The sequence below is a fragment of the Nerophis ophidion genome, linkage group LG03 (assembly GCF_033978795.1).
Source record: "Nerophis ophidion isolate RoL-2023_Sa linkage group LG03, RoL_Noph_v1.0, whole genome shotgun sequence".
NCBI lineage: Eukaryota > Metazoa > Chordata > Actinopteri > Syngnathiformes > Syngnathidae > Nerophis > Nerophis ophidion.
In genome coordinates, this window is record NC_084613.1 from 45,438,337 (window position 1) to 45,461,618 (window position 23,282).

The 23,282-nt window shown below is 39.5% G+C and overlaps 2 protein-coding genes across 9 annotated transcripts in view; one reads left to right on the top strand and one right to left on the bottom strand.

The window, feature by feature from the left end:
* ttll5 (tubulin tyrosine ligase-like family, member 5) overlaps window positions 1-15,940 on the top strand; it is a 154,129-nt gene extending 138,189 nt beyond the window's left edge. For 3 of the 4 annotated variants that reach the window (XM_061895366.1, XM_061895367.1, XM_061895368.1), the window contains 2 exons: window positions 3,036-3,118; window positions 12,589-15,940. In XM_061895366.1, the coding sequence (XP_061751350.1) occupies window positions 3,036-3,118; window positions 12,589-12,641 (136 nt within the window). In that variant the 3' untranslated portion in view covers window positions 12,642-15,940. Of the gene's footprint in view, window positions 1-3,035; window positions 3,119-3,365; window positions 3,548-12,588 lie in introns of those variants that run through there. The other variant, XM_061895364.1, reaches the window with a different exon arrangement.
* tgfb3 (transforming growth factor, beta 3) overlaps window positions 1-23,282 on the bottom strand; it is a 114,588-nt gene that overhangs the window by 60,135 nt on the left and 31,171 nt on the right. Inside the window, exons 6-7 of one of the 5 annotated variants that reach the window (XM_061895370.1) lie at window positions 16,832-16,985; window positions 15,651-16,759 (exon numbers count right to left, since the gene is read on the bottom strand). The exons of the other annotated variants lie outside the window; for them this stretch is intronic. Of the exons in view, the coding sequence (XP_061751354.1) occupies window positions 16,601-16,759; window positions 16,832-16,985 (313 nt within the window). The 3' untranslated portion in view covers window positions 15,651-16,600. Of the gene's footprint in view, window positions 1-15,650; window positions 16,760-16,831; window positions 16,986-23,282 lie in introns of those variants that run through there. 5 annotated transcript variants of the gene reach the window in all.

Below are 23,282 nucleotides of genomic sequence, written 5' to 3' on the forward strand. Positions count from 1 at the left end.
ACTTTTCCCTATAATACATCAAATCATACCAAGATACATACATTCAATGAATTGATGGTAGTCAAAAGTAGGATTATGTACCTAATAAAGTGGCTGCTAAATGGATTATCCCATGATCTATACTAGATTCAGTTCAGTGCCAAACAGACGCACATCACTATATATTTATACGCACAGTCATCAGGAAGATGAATTGGTTTGTTTCGCTGTGCAAATAAAACAACCACTCTGTATTAACTGAGTGACTCACAACTCACACAAGCACAGTCATCGGCGCAGTAACGGGGTCATAGGACAGTGTTAATTATATATCTGGCCCATGATTGACAGGAACCATAGAAAAGGGTGATACTTATCAAATGTGATTTAAAAAAAAAAAATTTAAATAGAGCCTCAGTTCTCTAGTGGCACCGCTGACTAAAAACTAAGACCTTAAAGTTTACATCTAAGGGCACTGTAAGGCTCTACAGAGAAAATATGCTTTTGACCAATCGGCTTTTTCTACAACAGCAATGAAAGATTGGAATAAGCATCCCACACCTGAAAAATCTGACAAATTACTATAACTTTTATTTTCTTGCAAAAGAGCAACCGTTGGACAAAATTACTGGATTAATATTTCTAAATGATAGGTAGTTTACAATGGGCTTCACGGTGGCAGAGGGATTAGGTCGTCTGCCTCACAATACGAATGTCCTGAGTAGTCAGGGTTCAAACCCGGGCTCGGGATCTTTCTGTGTGGAGTTTGCATGTTCTCCCCGTGAGTACGTGGGTTCCCTCCGGGTACTCCGGCTTCCTCCCACTTCCAAAGACATGCACCTGGGGATAGGTTGATTGGCAACACTAAATGGTCCCTAGTGTGTGAATGTGAGTGTGAATGTTGTCTGTCTATCTGTGTTGTCCCTGTGATGAGGTGGCGACTTATCCAGGGTGTACGCCGCCTTCCGCCCGATTGTAGCTGGGATAGGCACCAGCGCCCCCCACTACCCCAAAGGGAATAAGCGGTAGGAAATGGATGGATGGATCGGTAGTTTGCAATAAAAGACTATAGTATTTTTGCCTGTGTATTATTGTAGTATTTTGCAATATATTTTAAAGGGGTTTTAATCTACATTTAAAACACTTCCTTGTTGTCTAGATCAGTGATTCTCAAACTGTGGTACACGTACCATAGTGATACGCAGGCTCTTTCTAGTGGTACGCCAAATGTGGTTTGTTTAATCAATCATGATTGAAATACAGTGCTTTATTTTCTTATATTCAAACACAGTGTTATTGTTCAAACTGTGTTTAATGTAAAACTAGCCAAGATATTAAATATACTTACAAAACCTGGGCCTTGTTTTTAATGATTACGTAGGCTTACTACGCTACTGTATTTTAATGTTGGTCAGTATGGTGATACTTGGAGAGCCAAATTTTTACTGAAGTGGGACTTGGTGAAAACAGTTTGAGAAACACTGGTCCAGATAATATGTATTGGATATGTGCCACCCCACTCGGATGTTGAAAGATTTTAAGCAGTGTTTTCAAAGTGTGGTACACGTACCACTCAGGCTCTAGCTAGTGGTACGCAAAAGAATTGCTTAATTCAGGGGTCCCTAAACTACAACCGGCGTATTGTTCCAAATGTATTCGTAAAACATTATATAAGGGATATTGTGATTTGGTATGCCACCCGATGAGAAAGGTCCACAGAAAATATTACTGACCATGTAAGTGACTCTAACACAAGTTGCACAATCCCATTACATAGGTTGTACAAACCCCGTTTCCATATGAGTTGGGAAATTGTGTTAGATGTAAATATAAACGGAATACAATGATTTGCAAATCATTTTCAACCCATATTCAGTTGAATATGCTACAAAGACAACATATTTGATGTTCGAACTGATAAACATTTATTTTTTTGCAAATAATCATTAACTTTAGAATTTGATGCCAGCAACACGTGACAAAAAAGTTGGGAAAGGTGGCAATAAATACTGATAAAGTTGAGGAATGCTCATCAAACACTTATTTGGAACATCCCACAGGTGTGCAGGCTAATTGGGACCAGGTGGGTGCCATGATTGGGTATAAAAACAGCTTCCCAAAAAATGCTCAGTCTTTCACAAGAAAGGATGGGGCGAGGTACATCACTTTGTCCACAACTGCGTGAGCAAATAGTCAAACAGTTTAAGAATGTTTCTCAAAGTGCAATTGCAAGAAATTTAGGGATTTCAACATCTATGGTCTATAACATCATCAGAAGGTTCAGAGAAGCTGGAGAAGTCACTCCACGTAAGCGGCATGGCGGTAAACCAACATTGAATGACCGTGACCTTTGATCCCTCAGACGACACTGTATCAAAAACCGACATCAATCTCCAAAGGATATCACCACATGGGCTCAGGAACACTTCAGAAAACCACTGTCACTAAACACAGTTGGTTGTTAAATCTGTAAATACAAAATTCAACATAGGTCCCCTGTAAATCTATGCATTGATTAGTCCTTTTGTGAATTATAGTTTTTTTTAGTCTGTATTCTATGAAAATGTACATTGTAGCTCTGTACTGAGGTGTAGTTTGTATGAATAACAATTGATGTAGGTTTTTTGTAATTGTGTTATATATTAATTGTATCTTTGGGCATTTTATGAATTGTAGGCCTCTTTGTTCTTTCCAGAATATGCATTTTATAAATGAACAGTTTTGAATAAAGTGAGATGAGGTGTAGATGTGTGAAATGTTTTTTGTACAAGTTGCTGTTTTTTTTTGTACGGTTTTCTATGTGAACATATTTTTTGTTTTATACGGAGTCATTTTATTTTTTTAGTAGCCGTGTCATGGTTTTCTCAAGTTTGTCAAGTGGTGTCAAATTAAGGACTACAAATGGAAATTTGTCAATTCCTTGTGAATAATGTATCATGGACACTGTTCAAAAAACAATAATAAAAGAAGTCAGAAGTGTTAGGAAGATAACATACAGTATATGTTGAAGTATTGAGCTTTGCATTGATGTATTGTATCTTGTGTTTGCTCTCCAGGCAGACTTCCACTCAGAGGTCGACTCAGGGAAGTGTGACCAGCGCGCAGCAGTCGCCCTACCAGGTCATCCGCGCAAAAACAGGTGGGTCTGGTGTTGTGGTTCTGCACGTGCTTAGAAAGTTCCAGTGCCCCCTCCCTGTTTGTGTTCCCTTTTCATCGAAGTCATTCCCCTTGGAGCAGCGATAAGCACCATTGGGTATTTTTAGTGTTGCTCTCTGCGGTGTGTAAATGCCGTTAGATAGATTAGAAGAATTTAGCAGAAGTAATGTCATCGCTGAAGGATGAATAAACAAGGCTTAACAATGATGGCATCTTTCTTTTTGAAACAGAGAGGAAATTCCCATCTGTTGGACAATTCTCCCCAGTTCCACTTACGATCCCTTCGCCAAAAGCTTGTTCACTTGCACCGAGAGAATCAAAAATCCAGCTCTGGGTTTATTGCGGCTAATGCGCTACACTTGTGGCTTTCTCCGCTCACGTGTGACCCGTCATCTTTCAGGACCTGAGCCGCTCTTTCCATCACGAGCCGGCAGCCCAGCGGAGTGTTGAGGTTATTGTAGCACCGGTGATATTAAGCAGTTTTCACCGATGCGCCGCACATCTGTTTGTCTGATCATGGGCCTTTTTTCCATGCGCAGCATTAGCATTAGCAAATCTTACCATTCATCACTTCATTTGAGTGTCACAGTCCAGCCCGAGCAGAGATCAGCCTGCGTTTGTCCAAACTGAGCTGTCGGAAAAATACGCTAGAAAATTGTGCTTGTGTGTGCGTGTGTTGTGCGCGCGTGTGTGTGTGTGTGTGTGTGTGTGTGTGTGTGTGTGTAAGTGTGTGTGTGCACGTGATTTCCTTTCATTCTCCTTCAAGTATGAATACTGGCGTACGTTAATAAACACCCTTTAAACTCATCAATTACTGTAACATACTCAACTTTCAAATTTAACAAATATTTTTTTTCTTCATGTTGCACTTAGGGCTTTTAGAAACTCAAATAAAGACAGAAAAAAAAACTTTGACCTAAAACAAGCTCTCTATTGATACTATTTCCACTGAACACAAACAATGTGATTGTTTTAACATTCCTTTGAATTATTAATAGAGACAATTTATGATCATAATTGCACTGTTTGACTTTTAACACTATGCTTCCATTATTGATTAAACAAAACATAGTAAATACAATAACACAGCCATTGTTTCCATTCATGAAATAGTTCTAGAGTAGAGCAAAAAGAAATGATACATATGATACATCTTTAGTCTCCTATCTAGTAACATTTTATGTTTTTAAACATACAATGCATTCAAAACGGCAGTTTTTCCTGCAACAGTGCTGTGCTAAGGTTGCACTGTTAAAAGCAAACAGGCTAACCAAGCATCATGTTGCTGCTAAAGAGCAACTATAACATTATCCCTGTAGCTCACATAGCTATCTATACTAGAGTTGCTAATATTTGTGTTCTCCTTTCCCATGTCTTAATCTTACGTTGTTGTACCTAATATCATTTATCATATTGAAGATGTGCGTAGTTGCAGTATATATGTAGAAATTGTATAAAGTAAACAAAAACATTTTTTGGAGCAACGCACTCTGTCGGACAAACACAGCTTATTAGCAATTTTTGGTACAGACATAAAACAGAAGGGGTGCTAAAAAAAAAAAAAAAAAAACTTTTTTCTTTTTCATTTTTTAAAAGCAGGTTTTTTTGGCGAGGTTCACACTTACTCACTGTGTATATGTTGCCAAGAAGAGCTTGTGTAACATGTAACCTGTTTTAAAAATATTTAATCATCATTTTTATATTAAAGATATACTGCAAGAATGTGTTTGAATCGGATTAAATCAAGAATAGATTTTGAATCTAGTTGTCATCCCAAGAATCAGAATCGAATCAAATTGTGAGTTGTAAGATTTACATCCCTATGCAGTAACATATTATTTATTTCATTGTACTTTTCAAAATTATGAGGGACATGAGGTAGACAATGGATGATTAATCTCTTTATTCATCATGTCAGCATGTCATGTCTATTAAAAAAGAAGTACCTGTATTTTTCAAAAGCAGAGTAGTACCTTTTTTAATTCATTAGTACCACGGTACTTTATCACAGTTGTACCGGTATACTGTACAACCATACTTCCAATGCACTCATAAAGTTTTTGAAAACAATCATACAATGTGCTGGAATAAAATTTAAAAAAGTAATAACACACAGTAAAATTATATCATCAAAATGACTTTACAAATACTTCACGGAGAATCACAGAAGACATTAGGATCAGATGACATATCTTTGCAAACGTCTTCTGGGGCAGGAAATACGCTTCCATTGTGGCTCAAAAGGCAAGGAACTCTAGTATTGTCAAAAAATATTTTTTTTATTTGTTTGTCTCTATGAGACTTTGCAGGTTGCTTTTTTGTTTGTGATAAATCAAATTAGGATAAGATGAACTGGACGATACATTTTGTTCGAGGGGACCACTGGTTAAAATGATTCTCATTAGAATGGGTGCACGTGTCATTATTTAATTAATAATGCAAGGTCTGGTTCTCTTCTCATGATCAGCCAGTAGTTCATTTGTGGAGAAAGTGTGAGAGACCTTTGAGGGAAATATTCATTACCAGAACCCAAGTTAGACCAACAGGTCAAGTCTATTGACAATGGAGAGAAACAGAGAGCCAGTGTGATGTTTTGGAGAAGGGAGGGGTGCAGGGTGTTATTAGAAGGGCCACAGTCTTTGTAGCGCTCTGTGCCTGCCCAGTTTACCTTTGTAGGAAGATGACTGCACTGCACTGATTGACTGTGACAGCGCCTCCAAATGGAGAGCATTCTCTGTGATCAGCCGTCAGTGGCCATTAATCACACTTTCTCTTGTATCTCTCTCTTGTAAACACTCCTAATCCCTTCCTGGCTTTGCTTCCATTGTCCGCCTGCCCAAAGCTACTTCTTTCGCCCGCCACTTCGGTGTGTTGCTCTTGTCAATTTCGTGACATGAAAGTGACGGCGCAATTCTTTTCTCGAGGTCCGATCAAAATGTACAAAGCCGCCGGGGAAATATGTGACTCGCATGTGTTTTCCAGGCCTCCGCTTGGCCCGATTGTCAAACCTCAGCAGCCGGTGACAGGGAAAAGATTTATTGCCTACTCTCTGAAAGGAAAATGAGTGAGAGACCAATCCTGTCAAGGTGAGGACTCTTTTATCAGAATCAGGCATGTTGCCAACTGCTAATTCAGGTGCAAGCTACGCAATGACTGAAGTCGAATATATTTCATTGCAACATGTAAAAATTTGCTTTGGTTTGTGGCAAACCCCAGAAAAAGTTTGCCACAAACCAAAGCAAATTGTACTAAAGAATACAGTAGTAAAAATATTTAAAGCAAGAATGGAATCAAACCGCACTAAAAAAGAGAACAACTACTTACTTTTATCCCAGTGGTTGTCTTGGACACTGGAATCATATTTTTGTTGTTGTTTTTTAATCATACTCTACTTATTTTTAAATAAATTAAGCAAGTTCTAAACATAGTAATGTCTAAATTAAGTTAAAAAATGTATCAATGCAATACCACTGGATGAGATCAAACCAATCCGAGTGTGCTGTTCAGTATCTAAGCCACTGATTGTCTTGGCCTCAGGCAGAAGAGTGTAAAGCTGAGTAAAGGGTGGTGATTTCATCTCTGGATGGCTCTAATAATGTTTGAACAATGTATTTAGACGCTCATACTGTAAACAGGTTTATCATGCTCTTACAATTAAAATACAGTCTTTCCTCGCCACTTTGCACTTCAAATATCATGGCTTCACCACATCATGGATTTATTTTAAGTGTTTATTTTTTATTTTTTAAGCATGTTCTATAAGCATACAAATGGCTAACTAAGCAAAAAATATTAATACTACAGCAGTAATTTGGTCACGAGAGGAGACCAATCAGAGCGGGCTGTTCAGTATTGCGGCCACTGATTGACTCATCCTCAGGTAGTTGGATTAAAGATGATTTAAGGGTGTTATTTCATCTCTAGACGTCTCTCGTATTGTTTAAAAATGTATTTAGAAAGTTGTAAACATATAAATATTTGATTTACAATTAATTATACCTACTCTGTTGTAATTAGTTTATATCAGTTCATGTCCGGAACCAATTTGCAGTGATATGACCCTTTTAGATCAATCATCAATAATTCTTACTGTGTGGACATTAATTTACCACAGTCAGGGCCAAAGCCAATACAGTACAAGGATATACTGTGTTTAGAGGATGAACTCTCAATAAGGACACCACTATGCTGCTTGGTTATCACTGTCCAGATCTTTTGACGTGTTTAAGAATAACAATTTTATCCTTTATGATGATCGCGACAATCTAAATTAGGTGTGTCCAAAGTCTTTTAATTGAGGGCCGCAGACTGAACAATCAAATGATCCGTTTTGATGTTTTTCATTTTCAAAACCTGTTAAATATAGTAATTCACTGCTTATGCCCTTTAATTGGTCCTGTGCCTAAAAGTGGTAAGATCATTTCTGCAAAGTAGGAATGATCAATTATGAATCAAATATTTTCATAGCTGGAGCACAAAAAAACATCTAAATGCATTTTGTTAACATTATGATAGTCCCCTAGACATGAAATGACACCCACATAGTCATTTTTCATCCGTAAAGGAGGGGCTGAACAGCATGCTCTGATTAGTTTGGTCACCTCTGGTGGCCTGGGTTGGCGACTTGTCTAGGGTGTACGCCGCCTTCCACCCGAATGTAACTGAGCTAGGCTCCAGCGCCCCCCGTGACTCCGAAAGGGACAAGCAGTAGAAAATGGATGGATGGACCTCTAGTGGCCAATATTACCGTAGTATTACTATTTTCAGTACACATAGACATTTTTATGTTTGAAAATTCTTAATTTAAACCAAAAATACGTGGAATATGCTTTTTTAATGAACAAAAGAAGAACAATTCAACCCGCAACAGAGTGAAGCCGCTAATCTAGAAGTGCAGTGTGGCAAGAAGCGTCAACATTTTAACTTTTGACAAAACTACTGTTTTCTGTTTTATTCCTCTTTTAATATATATATATATATATATATATATATATATATATATATATATATATATATATATATATATATATATATATATATATGTATGTATATATAGTTGTGGTCAAAAGTTTTCATACCATTGTACATTTTCCTGAAGGAACTCTCCTGACGGAATAAATAAAGTACTATCTAATCTAAAGAACATAGTGTCATGGCTGTCTTGAGTTATCCGCTTGCTGTATTTGACGTTAGACCAGTGGTTCTCAAACTTTTTTCACAAAAACTTTTTTACCAACATTAAAATACAGCAGCGTATTCTCCATCCTCGTTCTCAACTCTGCTACTTGACCCTGCCCCTTAGCTCGAGCATCTAGTACCATGGCGAACAAAATGCATACAGATGTTGAGCGAGTCCTGCTACATTATAAACCCTGGCTGTTTTCCAGAAGTGACGTAAGGTAGAGGTGACAAATGTTTATTTACTTTCAAGATGTCTTCAAATGCAATGTTCAGCTTTGCTTGTGCTCTTTTTACTTTTTTTCGCCTGTCTTTTTTAGGAAGAAGACCGTTTAGAGGACACGGCCTTGGACACATGGACTTGTTTCTTCAGCATTGTCCACACGTTTAAGTCAGTACTAAGGGAAGGGCATTTTAAAACCTCAATCCTAGCCTGATTTAGCCATTCCTTTACCACTTTTGCCATGTGTTTGGGGTCATTGTCCTGTTGGAACACCCAGCTGTGTCCAAGACCCAACTTCCGGGCTGATGATTTTAGGTTGTTCTGATGAATGTGGAGGTAATCCTCCTTTTTCATTGTCCCATTTACTCCCTGTAAAGCACTAGTTCCATTGGCAGCAAAAAGGCCCAGAGCATAATACTACCACCACCATGCTAGACGGTATGATGGTGTTCCTGGGATTAAAAGCCTCACCTTTTCTCCTCCAAACATATTGCTGAGCAAATGGCACAATGAAAAGCATTAAAAATGGTAAAGGAATGGCTAAATCATGCTAGATTTTAAGGTTTTAGAATGGCCTTTCCAAAGTCCTGTTTTAAGAGAACATGTGGACAATGCTGAAGAAACAATTCCATTTCAGAAAACCAACACATTTAGCTGAACTGTACCACTTTTGTCAAGAGGAGTGGTCAAAAATTAAACCAGAAGTTTGCCAGAAGCTTGAGGATGGTTACTAAAAGCGCTTTATTGCAATGAAACTTGCCAAGGGACAGGCAACCTAATATTAACATTGCTGTTTGTATACTTTTGACCCTGCATATTTGGTAACATTTTCAGTTGACCCATAATAAATGTATAAAAGAACCAAACCTCATGAATGTTTTTTGTGACCAACAAGTATGTGCTCCAGTCACTCTATCACAAAAAAATAAGAGTTTTAGAAATTATTGGAAACTCAAGACAGCCATGTTATTATGTTCTTTACAAGTGTATGTAATCTTTTGACCACTTGCATATATCGCCAAAAACAGTGTCTTCTAAATGGTATTCTTCTTAAAAAGACAGGCGAACAAAGTGAAAAGAACACAAGCAAAGCTGAACATCGCATGTGACGACATCTTGAAAGTAAACAAACATTTGTCACCTCTACCTTACGTCACTTCTGGAAAAATGTAACGGGACTCGATCGACATCTGTATGCATTTTGTTCGCCATGGCACTAGAAGCTCGAGCCAAGGGGGAGGGTCAAGTAGTAGAGTTGAGAGCGAGGATAGAGAATACGCTGCTGTATTTTAATCTTGGTCATTATGGTGGTAAAAAAGTTTTTGTGAAAAAAGTTTGAGAACCACTGGTCTAACGTCAAACATAGTACGCTGGTAATGTCGGTCTGCATTTTTCCCCTTTCCGGCAAATTTTCTACTGTCTTATTACACTTCCACGGTGATGGCTTTCCTTTTCTTTGACTCACTGCGATCAGAAGAATCTGCCTTACGCTAGTGGGACATAATGAAGGGCAAAAACGTTAACCACAGGGACATAACTAGTACTCTTTCTTGTACATTTTTTGTACATTTTTCTGTTTATAATTTACGGTAGTGTATCATAACCACCAAACGTTGAAAAATGAGGCTCTCACCATAGCTTTTAGCTCTGTCACTGGATTGCAGATCGTCTAGTGCCACCCTATTAGTACCATATCATGCATTTAAAACAACAAAATATGGCCAAGCTGGTACCACTCAAATATTTTAGTACAGAAATGTGTATTGTACTCAACAATAGATGAATATGAAATAAAATACCATAACTGGGATGCATTGCAGCCTGCAAAGACAGACTTTGTTACCCGCGTGGTGTCTTAGGTGTTATTAGACAACAGGCATGGAATGGGATGGGGTGGATCATACTTTTCACTTTATCTCCCTTTTGCTGAGCTACAGGAAGCTGCTTCAAGCTGCCATGTCATCGGCCTGGAAGTCATTTTTCCATCTCAGTCAGGCCTCACGGCGTAGACGAGCACCAAGATAAACAAGAGTGTGCGGAAAGGGAATGAAAGGGAATACTGTTTGGGAGCACAAATGCACACGGCAGCTCAAACTGTACTCGCCATGCCTTTTCTACTGGATACCTGGCGGCGGGCCAGGCGATAGACCGGGACGCCAAGCAGTGAGCACAAATAAAAGGATCCATCGCAGTCGTATCCCTCCCTCGCGATGCTCTTTTTTTATTGTGTCAAGCTGTATGCTTCTAAATTGTGCAGTTGAAGATCTAACATAAATATGTAATCACATTTTGCGTATAAATTAATGTAAACTTAATCAATTAGTTTCAGAGTCAAATGTTAGTTTACATTTATATATCTTAGCCTGATGGAAACCGTTTATTAACCCTAGAAAGGGTATTAAGGTTATACAATAATTAAAAAAAAAAAATTAACTGCTATTTATACTAGATTTTAGATTGTGTACTCACATGCCTTTTATTGCACAGTTTGCATTTTGTGCAACTTAATTGTTTAATGACACAATAAAAATAAATAGTAAGATTATACTAAATTTACAATATTATAAAGGGGTGGCACATACCCCAAGGAAGAAGACTGCATAATATTTTGGTGAGGAACTGGATAAAGGTGTTGTACAGGATTTCATCATCACAGTTTGAGTCACTGTGGCGTCAGAAGAACAGCCCCCACCCAGAATAATAACGGCGGAATGGTGGAGTTTTGCCTTCCACAAAGTGACATGACATTCAAGCCTGAGGCGTATTTAGTCATTTGGCAAACATAGCCACGGGGGCCCTTCACATAACAAAAACAACATGGTAATTTGCTTTTATTTCTTACAAACTACTATGCACACAGCATATTCAAGCTGGCCAGCTGCACAATGAGTATCATTGATCCCAACCTTATTACTGTAATGTGATAAGAATATCGCTCAACCTTTTTATGTAGAGTAAGCCATTTTTTGTTAGCGCAGTTGGACCAGATGTGACGCACAGCTCTATCATTGTGATGACCGCAGGTGTGTGACTGGTGGGAAAAAGAGAACTAATGATAATGGGCGTGTCGGAACGAGAGACACGACTTAGGAGTTCCTGCCTGCCAGACCCTTGGTTCCAAAATGTACAATTTCTAGCGCTTCAATACTCCCATATTTGTGATGAAATGCGTCACTCTCTACGTCATCTTGTGCCAATTGGTGCTGCTGCACCAGTACCTAGAGTACATTCGGTGTCTGTGAGACAAAGGTTGACAAACAGGGTAGTTTTAACAAAAACTGTTTTCTTCTCACCTTCCCCTCTTCTCTGCACCACTTGGGTAAACCTCACCGAATCCAAAAGTCTGTTTTGGAACGTCTTTTTAAACCAAGTCGGCACATGCGCAGTGACAGGGAATAGTTCATTGCCTGAGAAGGGAGGGGCAGCTCTTAAAACGATCATAACCGTTGATTTTAAGCGCACAAATTAAGACAAACTTAAAAAATATATATTTTAAATAGAAGACAACTTTATTATACATGTTCATGATACATATGGGGGCCCAAGGCAACAGCGTATGTTTGCCTAAAAGTAAGTCCGCCCCTGGTTCTATTTACAGTAAATGTGGTCATTATAGTACATAACTGATATATAGATTATACACTACAGTGTATAGTTCTCAGTATCATATCAAATTCTGATTAGTTTAAACTCAGGAACATTTTGATCGCTCTACAAGTTGGGCTGCAACTGCAATCTTTCAGTGGTTTGCAACTCAATAAAACAGCAAAAAATGTGGTTAGACTGTGACAGGTCAGCTAATAACTCCTCTTATTACTAAAACATTGGACTTTTTGTTGTTGTTGCAAAAGGAAATAGAAGACGTCATGGACAGAATGATGTCATGACGTCCATCTAAGGGTCCAATCATATTGATTGCCCTGATGTCATCCCTGTACTGCTGTATGCGTATGTTGTCATGTACTAACAGGCATTATAATCAAGACTGCTTAAACCCTCTCACGCAATTTCTGACCATCGTTGACTAAATTGTTCACGTGTTGCTTCTGCAGGACTTTCTGTGTACCGCAAGTTGCTTAAGGGCCAGGAGCAGAGTCCCAGATGACAGCAAGGTGACCAGAGGCGCGTCCTGTCACTCTGCTGGCCTGACAGGTGTCTCTGCATGTAACTGGCACAGAGGTGCATTCTGGGTAAGAACAACAGCAGAAAAAATACATGCCTATTAAATTGTCTGTCATACCGCCGCGGCCATGGCAGGAGATGATGGCGTGCCAGCCACGGAATTCCCGTCTTTGACGCAGGCTGGGATTTTGTTGTGCAGCCCAAGAGCACGTGGCCTTTTCCAGCCTGCACTGCGGTCTGCGCTCCAACTGTTGCCCTCCTTCATTCTCTCCATGCCACGGAAAGATTTCACAGGCGGATATCTTTCAGCAGATGCCCGGTTGGCATTTAGTATGCTAGCAATTCCGATGAAGCCAACCTCCAGTGAGAGACATGCCATGAATGGTGAGCATGCAGAGAAGTTCCTGGCATTAGACACGGACTTCCAGTCCAGCACGGAAACAAACCGTTACCAAATCGCACTCTGCGCTCCTCTCTGACCAAAGGATGCATTTAATTATAGCAACCTTTCTTTAAATTGTTGATTTTTTTATGGATGGACCCGATTTAATAATTGTGTTATTCTACATTTGCATTGTAAGTCGGCCGTGTTGGGCCCCTGGTGCAGCTCAGAACACAGCAAAAGAAGAACCTCAAGTTGGTGTACAAAGAAGATAATGGCACACAAGTGGACCGGCATTCTAATGGATATCTCACAAAACGAGTACAACCCTCTTATTTCAGCCACCATATTGTTACATTGTCTTAAGGGACAATACTGTAGAAGGGAAATAACTTAGAGTAGTCCATGTACAGCTTGTATAGCAGTACAGTGGTACCTCAATTTAAGAGTGTCTGATCTCTATCGGCTAATTATTATGCTTTAAATTACAAGCTTAAATTTGAGTTTAAAGCATCCCCGCCATTAGTTGTGAATTATATTTTTAGTTTGCATAGCAAACGCCACAGTGAGTGAACCCCGTAAGATCTGCTCCAAACATCAGGTGTTACTCGCGCACCTTAGTTTGTAGCTACTGCAAGTCTTTGTTTTTCCAAGCATGGCAATGAAGTGAGAGTGAAGGACAGTGCTGAGAGGAAGAATTGGATTATAATCAATGAATCAAAGAATTAAATCATCAAAAACATGGCGAAGCAGTATGAGCGCATCACTGCTCCTCTGCACCATACTGAATAAATAATGTTAAAATAATATCTAAATAGCGGACATTTATCCATGAAAATATGGAAAAGCTGCTGATGGTGGGTTTGACTGAGAAGATACCGTAGAAGTCTGCTCTCCAAGGTAAATACTGTACATACGTAAATTACACTACTTCATAAAACTACTGTAGTTGTTTGTACTACGTTGTATTGTATTGTTTTTATACATTTGTTTTGTAAAATGTATTTTTGTTTTTAAAAGGCATGTTACATGTTAAAATAGCGCTTTTTGGGGGGGGGGGGGGGGGTGTACCAATATAATTAATTTAAATTAATTTCAATATGGGATGGTAATTTGAAATACAAGCGTTTTAACAGTGTCATCACGGAACCAATAAAGCTTAAAAATTGAGGTACTTCTGTATTAAATTTACTGTCCTCTGAAAATTAACTCACAGCCATAAATGTCTAAAAAGCTGGCGAGACGAGTGAGTACACATCACAAACATTTAGGTGAGAACATATTGTGACTGCCTTAATCCTCTTAGCCATGTAATTCACCAGCGCCTCACAAATTGTCACTAGAACTGTCTTCCATGATGAAGTGATGAAGCTGGTGGATGTCAGACACTTTATACTCCTCTGCCTTCTATTTGAAAAGGGGACACTGGGTTTGGTTCAGGTGTGGACCAGCTTCACCTCCCTCAGCAAGGTTTCCCAAAGGCATGGAACTATGCTCTGTTTCAGAATGTCAGAGTACATGTGGTTCCCCATGGAACCACAGCTCCCCAGTGCTGGGCACCACTCATGTAGCCCTGCCTTTCTCTATACTGCTATACAAGGTGTACACTGACTACTTTTAAGTATATCCATGTTTCGATTCTATAATGCCTTATGAGAAGAATGCTGATATGTGAGGGCTGTACTTCATTTTGTAGGTGCCTAAAGAGTAAACTCAGGGTGTGTTGTTATTAAAACGTGTTTTGTTGTGCAGTTATAAATTAAGTATGTTTGTGATTCCTTTGAAAGAAATACTTGAATTTTGCGCATGTCAGTTTTAAACCTGCCGGTGATTATTTTTGCACAAATTTTTGGATTGTCTTCTAACATTCACGGTGCACGGCTGTCCCGTCCAACGTCAGGCCGTGTGTTTATGCCAGCGCATGCTTTATTACAATAATCCAAATCAGTGTTCTACTGCGCGAATGCAGTTTAGTTGACCGACAATCCTTGACTGTTTACAATATGGAAATGATCACTCCTTTTTTGGATTAATTGAGGCTGCAGTAAACTGAGACATGGCAATCATATCCAAATGTACTCTATAGTTCTGGTTGTATGGATTGACTCCATCGTAACCTTTAATTTGGGGCTGTCAAAGCGATTAATCACACAAATAATATTGCATTTATCATGTTTTAACGCAGATTAATCAAGCAATTTGTTTTTCTTACAAATCCACGGATAGTTACCTGAAAGTTGTTATACATGTCATGTGATCAGGTGAATGCATTAGTCCGAGCAAAGATGAGGGAGGAGACTCCGACTGGGGTGCTTGCTGGATCATTTTGTTTCAAAATACACTCCGACAGGACTTTGAATACAACTGTTTGATTAAATAAATGTAGTGCATTCATGTAAAACATTTTTAAAATGTTACTGTATGACATTCTGACAATAAAATTGCATTCGTGTCAAAATATTGGGGTCTTTTCAAGTAATTTACTGTTATTAACCAGGATTACCGGTAATCGAAATTCAAAAGTGTTATTAATCTGTTTGTTTTTCAATAATTGTCAAAGTGCTCAATAATGTGTCATAGATAAAAACATTCCCAACACTACTAAACAAGTCTACCCAACTGTCATTTTAATAAAAAAAGGTGTGTTTCCAGGCATAATAAGAACATAATTTACAGTTTGTCATCTAAGTTAGTGTTCATGTGGTGACATCCAGACTCTCATTCAAGATGGCCATACATAAGTCATTGTGTAAATTGGATTGGATTGTCTTGAAATATTGTGGTGTTTACTACTTGTTGACTTGAGGTTAAGCTACATTCACTCTGTGCCACAACATTATTCTGCTGTTCGTGACACCAGCATGGAAACAGGAGTTTGGAACATTCAGAGGCAGAATCTTCCAGTCCATGAAAAATAATATTAAAATAACACAAAGATAATTCATGTATTAATTGCTAGCCAATCAAGGAAATGCAGTCCAAAGCCCATCCCACGCTTTCACACAACAGACAGGCGTTACTTTCAAGTGAAATAATCCTTGTTGCAATGCAGAGGTATCAGCATCCCTGTTGAACTACGACTTGGAGTAGGTTGGTTTCCAGCATTTCCATCATATTTTTTTTTTCAACAGCATTTAATCCTAAATACACAGTGTAGCACAGCATTGCTTTCCAGCTCAGACATCCAAACGCGTCCTTTGTGTCGTGTCATGCTGAGTTCAGGCTCTCTTTTCAGTCATTTTTTTTTTCTTTTCTCAACGTTCTTTTGGACTGCGATGTTTCTACGTCCTTAAGAATGTAGTGGTCATTCCAAGACAAGTTTTGTTCTGTTCTCCTTTTGATCAAAACAGGATGAGAATGTAGAAAATGCTGGAATATGAAATAGGAACGTAAGAAAGATGGTTAAAGAAGGGTCATGGAGAGGTCGGTTGGGTTTGACAGCGTCATCAGTCTTGACGTGGTCTGTGAGATGGAGCTGGGTCTTATGAGGCTGAAGAAGGAGCTCTTCAAAGCTCTTTGAGCCGCTCCTGAGTAGTGCAGGACATGTCTTTGTGCTCCTCCTAGCTGCACTTGCAGGACTTGACCACCATGTTGGACAGCTGCTCCACTTTAGGCGAGCGGCCCACGTAGTAGAGGATGGTGAGGGGCTCCAGGTCCTGGGGGACGCAGCAGGGCGAGGCCGACGCCTCCGGGTTCAAGGTGTTGTACAGACTCAGCAGCTTTGAGTGGAGCGAACAGAAGGAGGATCAGAAAAGGTTGAGGATGTGAACTGGGGCTGGGGTTTGCCTCACCGTGCTGTGGGTGGTGTCAGCGCTCCGTAGGTAAGGACAAGGACCCGAGCAGAAGTTGGCGTAGTAACCCTCGGGCTGATGGATCCATCTCCAGCCCAAATCCTGGCGGAAATTAATATAAAGTGGCCGCACACAGCAGTTCTCCTCGTAGTTGCTGCGGACGAAGAAGAGAGAGGAGATTTCAACACATCAGCCATTTCCTCGCTGATGCTCACAAATTCCACTCTGAGGTGTGCCCTTATTTTCCCTCTCAGCCCAGGTGTCTGTCAGCCCCCCACAGGAAGTGTGGACATGCTTGGCACGCCAACGTGCATGGCGAGCATTTTCTCGCGGCTGGGACAGATCCCAACTTGTATAGTGTCATCCTCGTCTCGCTAGGAAACACATCTACTTCCTGTCCTTGTCTTCCTGTCTGCCACCCCAACATAACAAGACAGCGGACATGTCATCACGTGCTTTGTCCAGTAGGGCGTGCTATCTATCTATCTATCTATCTATCCATCCATCCATCCATCCATCCATCTATCTATCTATCTATCTATCTATCTATCTATCTACCTACCTACCTACCTACCTACCCACCCACCCACCTACCTACCTACGCTTTCCCCACAACCCAGAATAATGGGAAGTGAAGGTGTGTCGTCAGCAGTGGATAGCCACCGATCACGGTGTCTTGTGCCAGTTAAACATGACACGACGGCTGTGTTTTGTTCAGAGAACACAGAAGCTAATGCAAATGAGCAGAAATATGGGGAAATAATCACAAAAGTACACTTCATTCACTAACAGTTTTACAAAAAAGATCAGTTAGAATAACACATAATGTTGGATATAGAGAACATACAAACCCTTTATTTATTGAATCAAAGATACTGAAATTCCACGACATAGTGAATTTGCAAACAGCTAAAATTATACACAAAGCAAACTATAACCTGCTTCCCAAGAATATACAACAATTTTTCTCAACAAAAGAGAAAAATGTAACTTAAAACATTTGTACGCACGTACAACACTTAAGACCTTCAGTATATCAGTATGTGGAATTCAATTATGGAATGGATTAAGCAAAGAAATCAAACAATGTACTAATATCAAGAAACTCTACAAACTTAGTGTTTACAAAGTACAAAAAAGAAGAACCATGATAAACATTCTGAATTTATTCACCCATTCATTCTTTCATCCTCAAAATAATCTTACTTATCTCATGGTATGGAATAAAACTTACTTTACAACAATGATGTATTTATTTATTAATTTTTATTGTGATACTTATGGAGTATATTGTGAATACTTTGAGAACAGGAAGTGAACAAAAGTTTTAGCAACTGTTATGTAAAAGAAAAGGGGTAGGATTAAATAAACTCTGCTTTTTCCTACTCCTTTTCGAACATGTTGAAAAGAGAAACTGGAATTTGTAATGTTTTATGTTGTATGCTTGCATGTTCGAAATAAACTCAAACTCAAAATCAAATTAGAATAGAAGAAATAAACAAAATAAAGAGGTGGGTTGACAAAAACTCAGTAAAACAAAAATAATGCAATTCGGTAACAGCAGAAGGGAAATAGATGGGAAAATGATCTGACATAAAGTGGCGCAAAACATGTCAATAATAAATAAATAAAAATATGTTCTGCGCCAAAAATCACTCCATATTCTCAACTGCTCACCAGAGTTACCATATCTGAGTTATTGTGCAGAAATATGTGGAAATAACTACAAAAATACACTTTTTGACTTAGCATATTACCAAAAAGAAAGATCAGTTCTGTTAATTCATAATGAGTGATACATACAGTGATTACAAACACCACAGTTGACATACTTCCACACAATTTCTCAGTGATTGTTGGTCCCAAGTTATTGAAGATTTTGGCATAATTAAGGTATAATAAGTTATTTTTTTGGTCGTTCTGTGTATTTTTTTTACGTTTACTCTGGGTGCGTGTTAGAGAGCCTGCTGGTCATTCAACACTACAGGTATGTAACAGCAGAGTCAAATACGGCCGCAAAAATATATTTTCACAAAATAAAAGCATGTTTTATTGTAAGTTTATGAGCTGGAGTATGTTTAGAACCATGTATAGACAAATTATTTTGGTTTATTTTGTTAGAAAAACTTAACGTCCAAACGACAGCAATTGCATGCATCCTGGCACAGCTGCACACGTCCTTGCTAGCAAAGATGGCATCTGTTGTTTAGTTGGCCATACTCTCTATAGACACGACTCTTGACTAGTGGGCCACATACCACAGTTTGGGAATCACTGCTCTAATATGTTGGATCCACTTTGGACTGGACTCTCGCGGCTGTGTTGGATCCATTATGGATTGAACTTTCACAGTATCATGTTAAACCCGCTCGACATCCATTGCTTTCGTCCTCTCCAAGGTTCTCATAGTCATCATTGTCACCGACGTCCCACTGGGGGTGAGTTTTCCTTGCCCTTATGTGGGCCTACCGAGGATGTCGTAGTGGTTTGTGCAGCCCTTTGAGACACTAGTGATTTAGGGCTATATAAGTAAACATTGATTGATTGATTGTGATTGACAAGTCCCGAGAGTTACAATGTGTCTACGTACAAAAAGTGCACAATAGAGACACACAGATGTATACAAACAGCAGACAAACACACAAAACGCAGAAAGGAAAGTAGCTATATTGGCTGTCCTAAAAGTTGCCACAAGTCGCTAGTAGACGTCATCGCACCATTTGCACAACTGATTGCAATGGACGTTGTAAGAGAGAAGAAAAACATTGTAGGCAAGATAAAAATGTATTTAAAAAATGTGACGTATGATTAGAACCGAAAATCAACGTTTGTCTGTTGATTCTTTGTTTTCATTTTTCAATCAATTTGGATCAAAAGACTGGAGGGTTGTGACTGAATATATTGAATGGCTCATGTCCATCCATCCATCCATCCATTTCCTACCGCTTGTCTCTTTTAGGGTCGCGGGGGGTGCTGGAGCCTATCTCAGCTGCATTCGGGCAGGAGGCGGCGTACACCCTAGACAAGTCTCCACCTCATCACAGGGCCATCACAGACAGACAACATTCACACACTAGGGCCAATTTAGTATGAACGATGAAAATAGGCTGTTTCCGTCATTTATTTTTAGCGTGACAGTGAAGAAACATTTACAACTTGCTGTGTATACCAAAGTGGACACAGCGGCAGTTTTGCACATCCACATTTCATTTACAGTCTGGACGCAAAGTGTTGTGGTTCTCCTCTCTGCTCCTTCTGCAGGTGGGACTGCTGCGCGGGTCTACTGACAGAAATTTTGCTTTTGAGAAAAAAAGAGGCTAAGTTGGATAGTTGCCATATTTAGCGAGAGAGTGGCCAAGCAACACTGACAAAATGATTTCCAGTAGGGCTTAGCTTGCAGTAAGCTAAGACAAGTAGGTCACTTGGCTCCACAAAAGCAAATGGTACTATTTGTTTGTTACTGTAAGTAAACATCCATCCATCCATCCATTTTCTACCGCTTATTCCCTTTGGGGTCGCGGGGGGCGCTGGTGCTTATCTCAGCTACAATCGGGCAGAAGGCGGTGTACACCCCCTGACAAGTCGCCACCTCATCGCAGGGCCAACACAGATAGACAGACAACATTCACACTCACATTCACACACTAGGGCCCATTTAGTGTTGTCAATCAACCTATCCCCAGGTGCATGTCTTTGGAAGTGGGAGGAAGCCGGAGTACCCGGAGGGAACCCACGCATTCACGGGGAGAACATGCAAATTCCCCACAGAAAAATCCCAAGCCTGGGATTGAACCCCGGACTACTCAGGACCTTCGTATTGTGAGGCAGACGCACTAACTTCTCTGCCACCGTGAAGCCTGTGTGTAAACAGATAGAACTAATAAATATCTGTTTGTAAGTAAACCGATATAACAGATAAATGGCGGGACGGCGTGGCGCAGTGGTAGAGTGGCCGTGCGCAACCCGAGGGTCCCTGGTTCAATCCCCGCCTATTACCAACCTCGTCACGTCCGTTGTGTCCTGAGCAAGACACTTCACCCAAGACACTTCACCCTTGCTCCTGATGGATGCTGGTTAGCGCCTTGCATGGCAGCTCCCTCCATCATTGTGTGAATGTGTGTGTGAATGGGTAAATGTGGAAGTAGTGTCAAAGCGCTTTGAGTACCTTGAAGGTAGAAAAGCGCTATACAAGTACAACCCATTTATCATTTATATATCATTTAAATGTGTCCATATTTTACAACTAGAAGTAAAAGGTATGTACTTACAGATAGGAGCCAACGAATAACCGGTTTCACTATTAAAATGTCACAATTATTCAATCGCAGAGGCTCCATTATACCGCGTGTTTCAGTCCTTCTCACACGCTTTATTATGTCAGCATCATGGCAGCATTGAACAATTGTGAGTCTTCTGCATGAGGACATGAACTCTTTTACATACCACAATGAGATCATCAACCTAATTAAGTGGTGTAGTAAAAAACATCTAATTTTAAATGTGGCAAAAACAGACATGATGATTTTTGACCCAAGGCAAGTGACTAGACACGAGCTAGCGGTCATTAAAGACCATACTATCACTCAGATTATTGTAGCCCGGAAGAGTTTGGGCTGCAAGGGTTTCTGTGTATTTGTTCTGTTGTGTTTATGTTGTGTTACGGTGCGGATTTTCTCCCAAAATGTGTTTGTCAATCTTGTTTGGTGTGGGTTCACAGTGTGGCGCATATTTGCTACAGTGATAAAGTTGTTTATACAGCAACCCTCAGTGTGACCTGCATGGTTGTTGACCAAGTATGTCTTGCAGTCACTTCCGTGGGTCTGCAGAAGCCTCATACAATATGTGACTGGGCCGGCACACTGTTTGTATGGTGAAAAAGCGGACGAGACGGCAGGTTGTAGAGGACGCTAAAGGCAGTGCCATCACGGCACGCTCTTAATATTATTGTCCGGTTGAAAATTGGGAGAATGATTGCCCCGGGAGATTGTTGGGAGGACCACTGATAATTGGGTGTTTCCCGGACAGATCGCGAGAGTTGGCAAGTATGTTGCTAGGGCGGAAAAGCCATTCAAGGAAGGGGAATTCATTAAAAAGTGCATGTCGGATTTTTAAAAGATTTCCAGTGGCCCCTAGGTAAATTGATTTTTAGACCCCTGGTCTAAACAATTACATCACGCTAATTTTCTACAAATCTAATTTATAGAACCTGATCAGATACGGAATTACAGCAATGTTTGGCAACGTATTGGTACAAGTAAAAAACCGATAAACAAAAACAGCAATGAAGATAATTGGTATGAAATAATATAAGTTCATAGATCATTTGTATAACCAGTCAATTATGACATGAGCAACAAACATCTCTTCAGATTCCACTCCCCCACTTTCCTGAGAATAGGAACTTCTCCCATCAGGAGGAAGACACCATATACCAAAGTGCCAAATAAACCTTCTCAAATGATCATTTGTTCCAGCTTCTGTCAAACTGTTGAATAATGCGATCGAGCAATGTGCACTGAAGACAAGCCCTTTAACGTCGAGCACTTTTCTGCCACTTCGTATTGTCCAATGTCTCCGTACGTCCCTCTAAGTCCCCATGTTTCCATTTAATATGCCATATTTTCTGTTTTTAGCCCTGCTTTATTAATGTTTGTTTTAGTGTCTATCTATTTATGTAACTATCTTGCATGCCTTATGAAGCAATAGTGTAACACAACGTCCAAGGCAAATAACAATTACCCTGACCCTAAGACATTATGGCCCAGCTATACACGCCGAAGTAAAAGTAAGACATAATAACCGAGTTTAAATTATGTTAATGGAAGTTACTTGATGAAGAATTGAGATAAATATAAACGGGTCTCATAAAACCAGTAGCTTAGCATTGAGTCATTTCAGTGTAAACAAACAGCAACAGGAACTCCTTCAGTGACCAGTTAACATTGCTTCTTTCTGTCTGTGTTGAATAAACTACAGGCATTGTAATTTAATATAGCAAGACATAACACCAGGAGCTTGTAGAATAACAGCGCTATACCATCCATCCATTTTTTACCGCTTGTCCCTTTCGGGGTCGCCATGGGATCTAATTATTTGCATTACGTTTATTAACACAGCATAAAGTCAATTATTAAAAATTAATAACTAGGCATGGATGACAGTTGATAACGACACTTGAGTTTATTACTAATATGAGTGACATTTTCCCTTAGGGGATCAATAAAGTTTATGTTACTCTTACAATAATAAGAAAATAATTAATTAATATAATAGTTTGTTTATATTTATTATTTAGTACTCTTATTATATGGTTATCATTTGAATAATTATTTCCAATGGTAATAACTAAGACAATAAAAGTCTAACGAATGTCTGTTATTTTTTATTGTGGAATTTATGAATGCACAACATTTGTGATACTCGTGAAACCGTGGTTATTGGATTATAATCC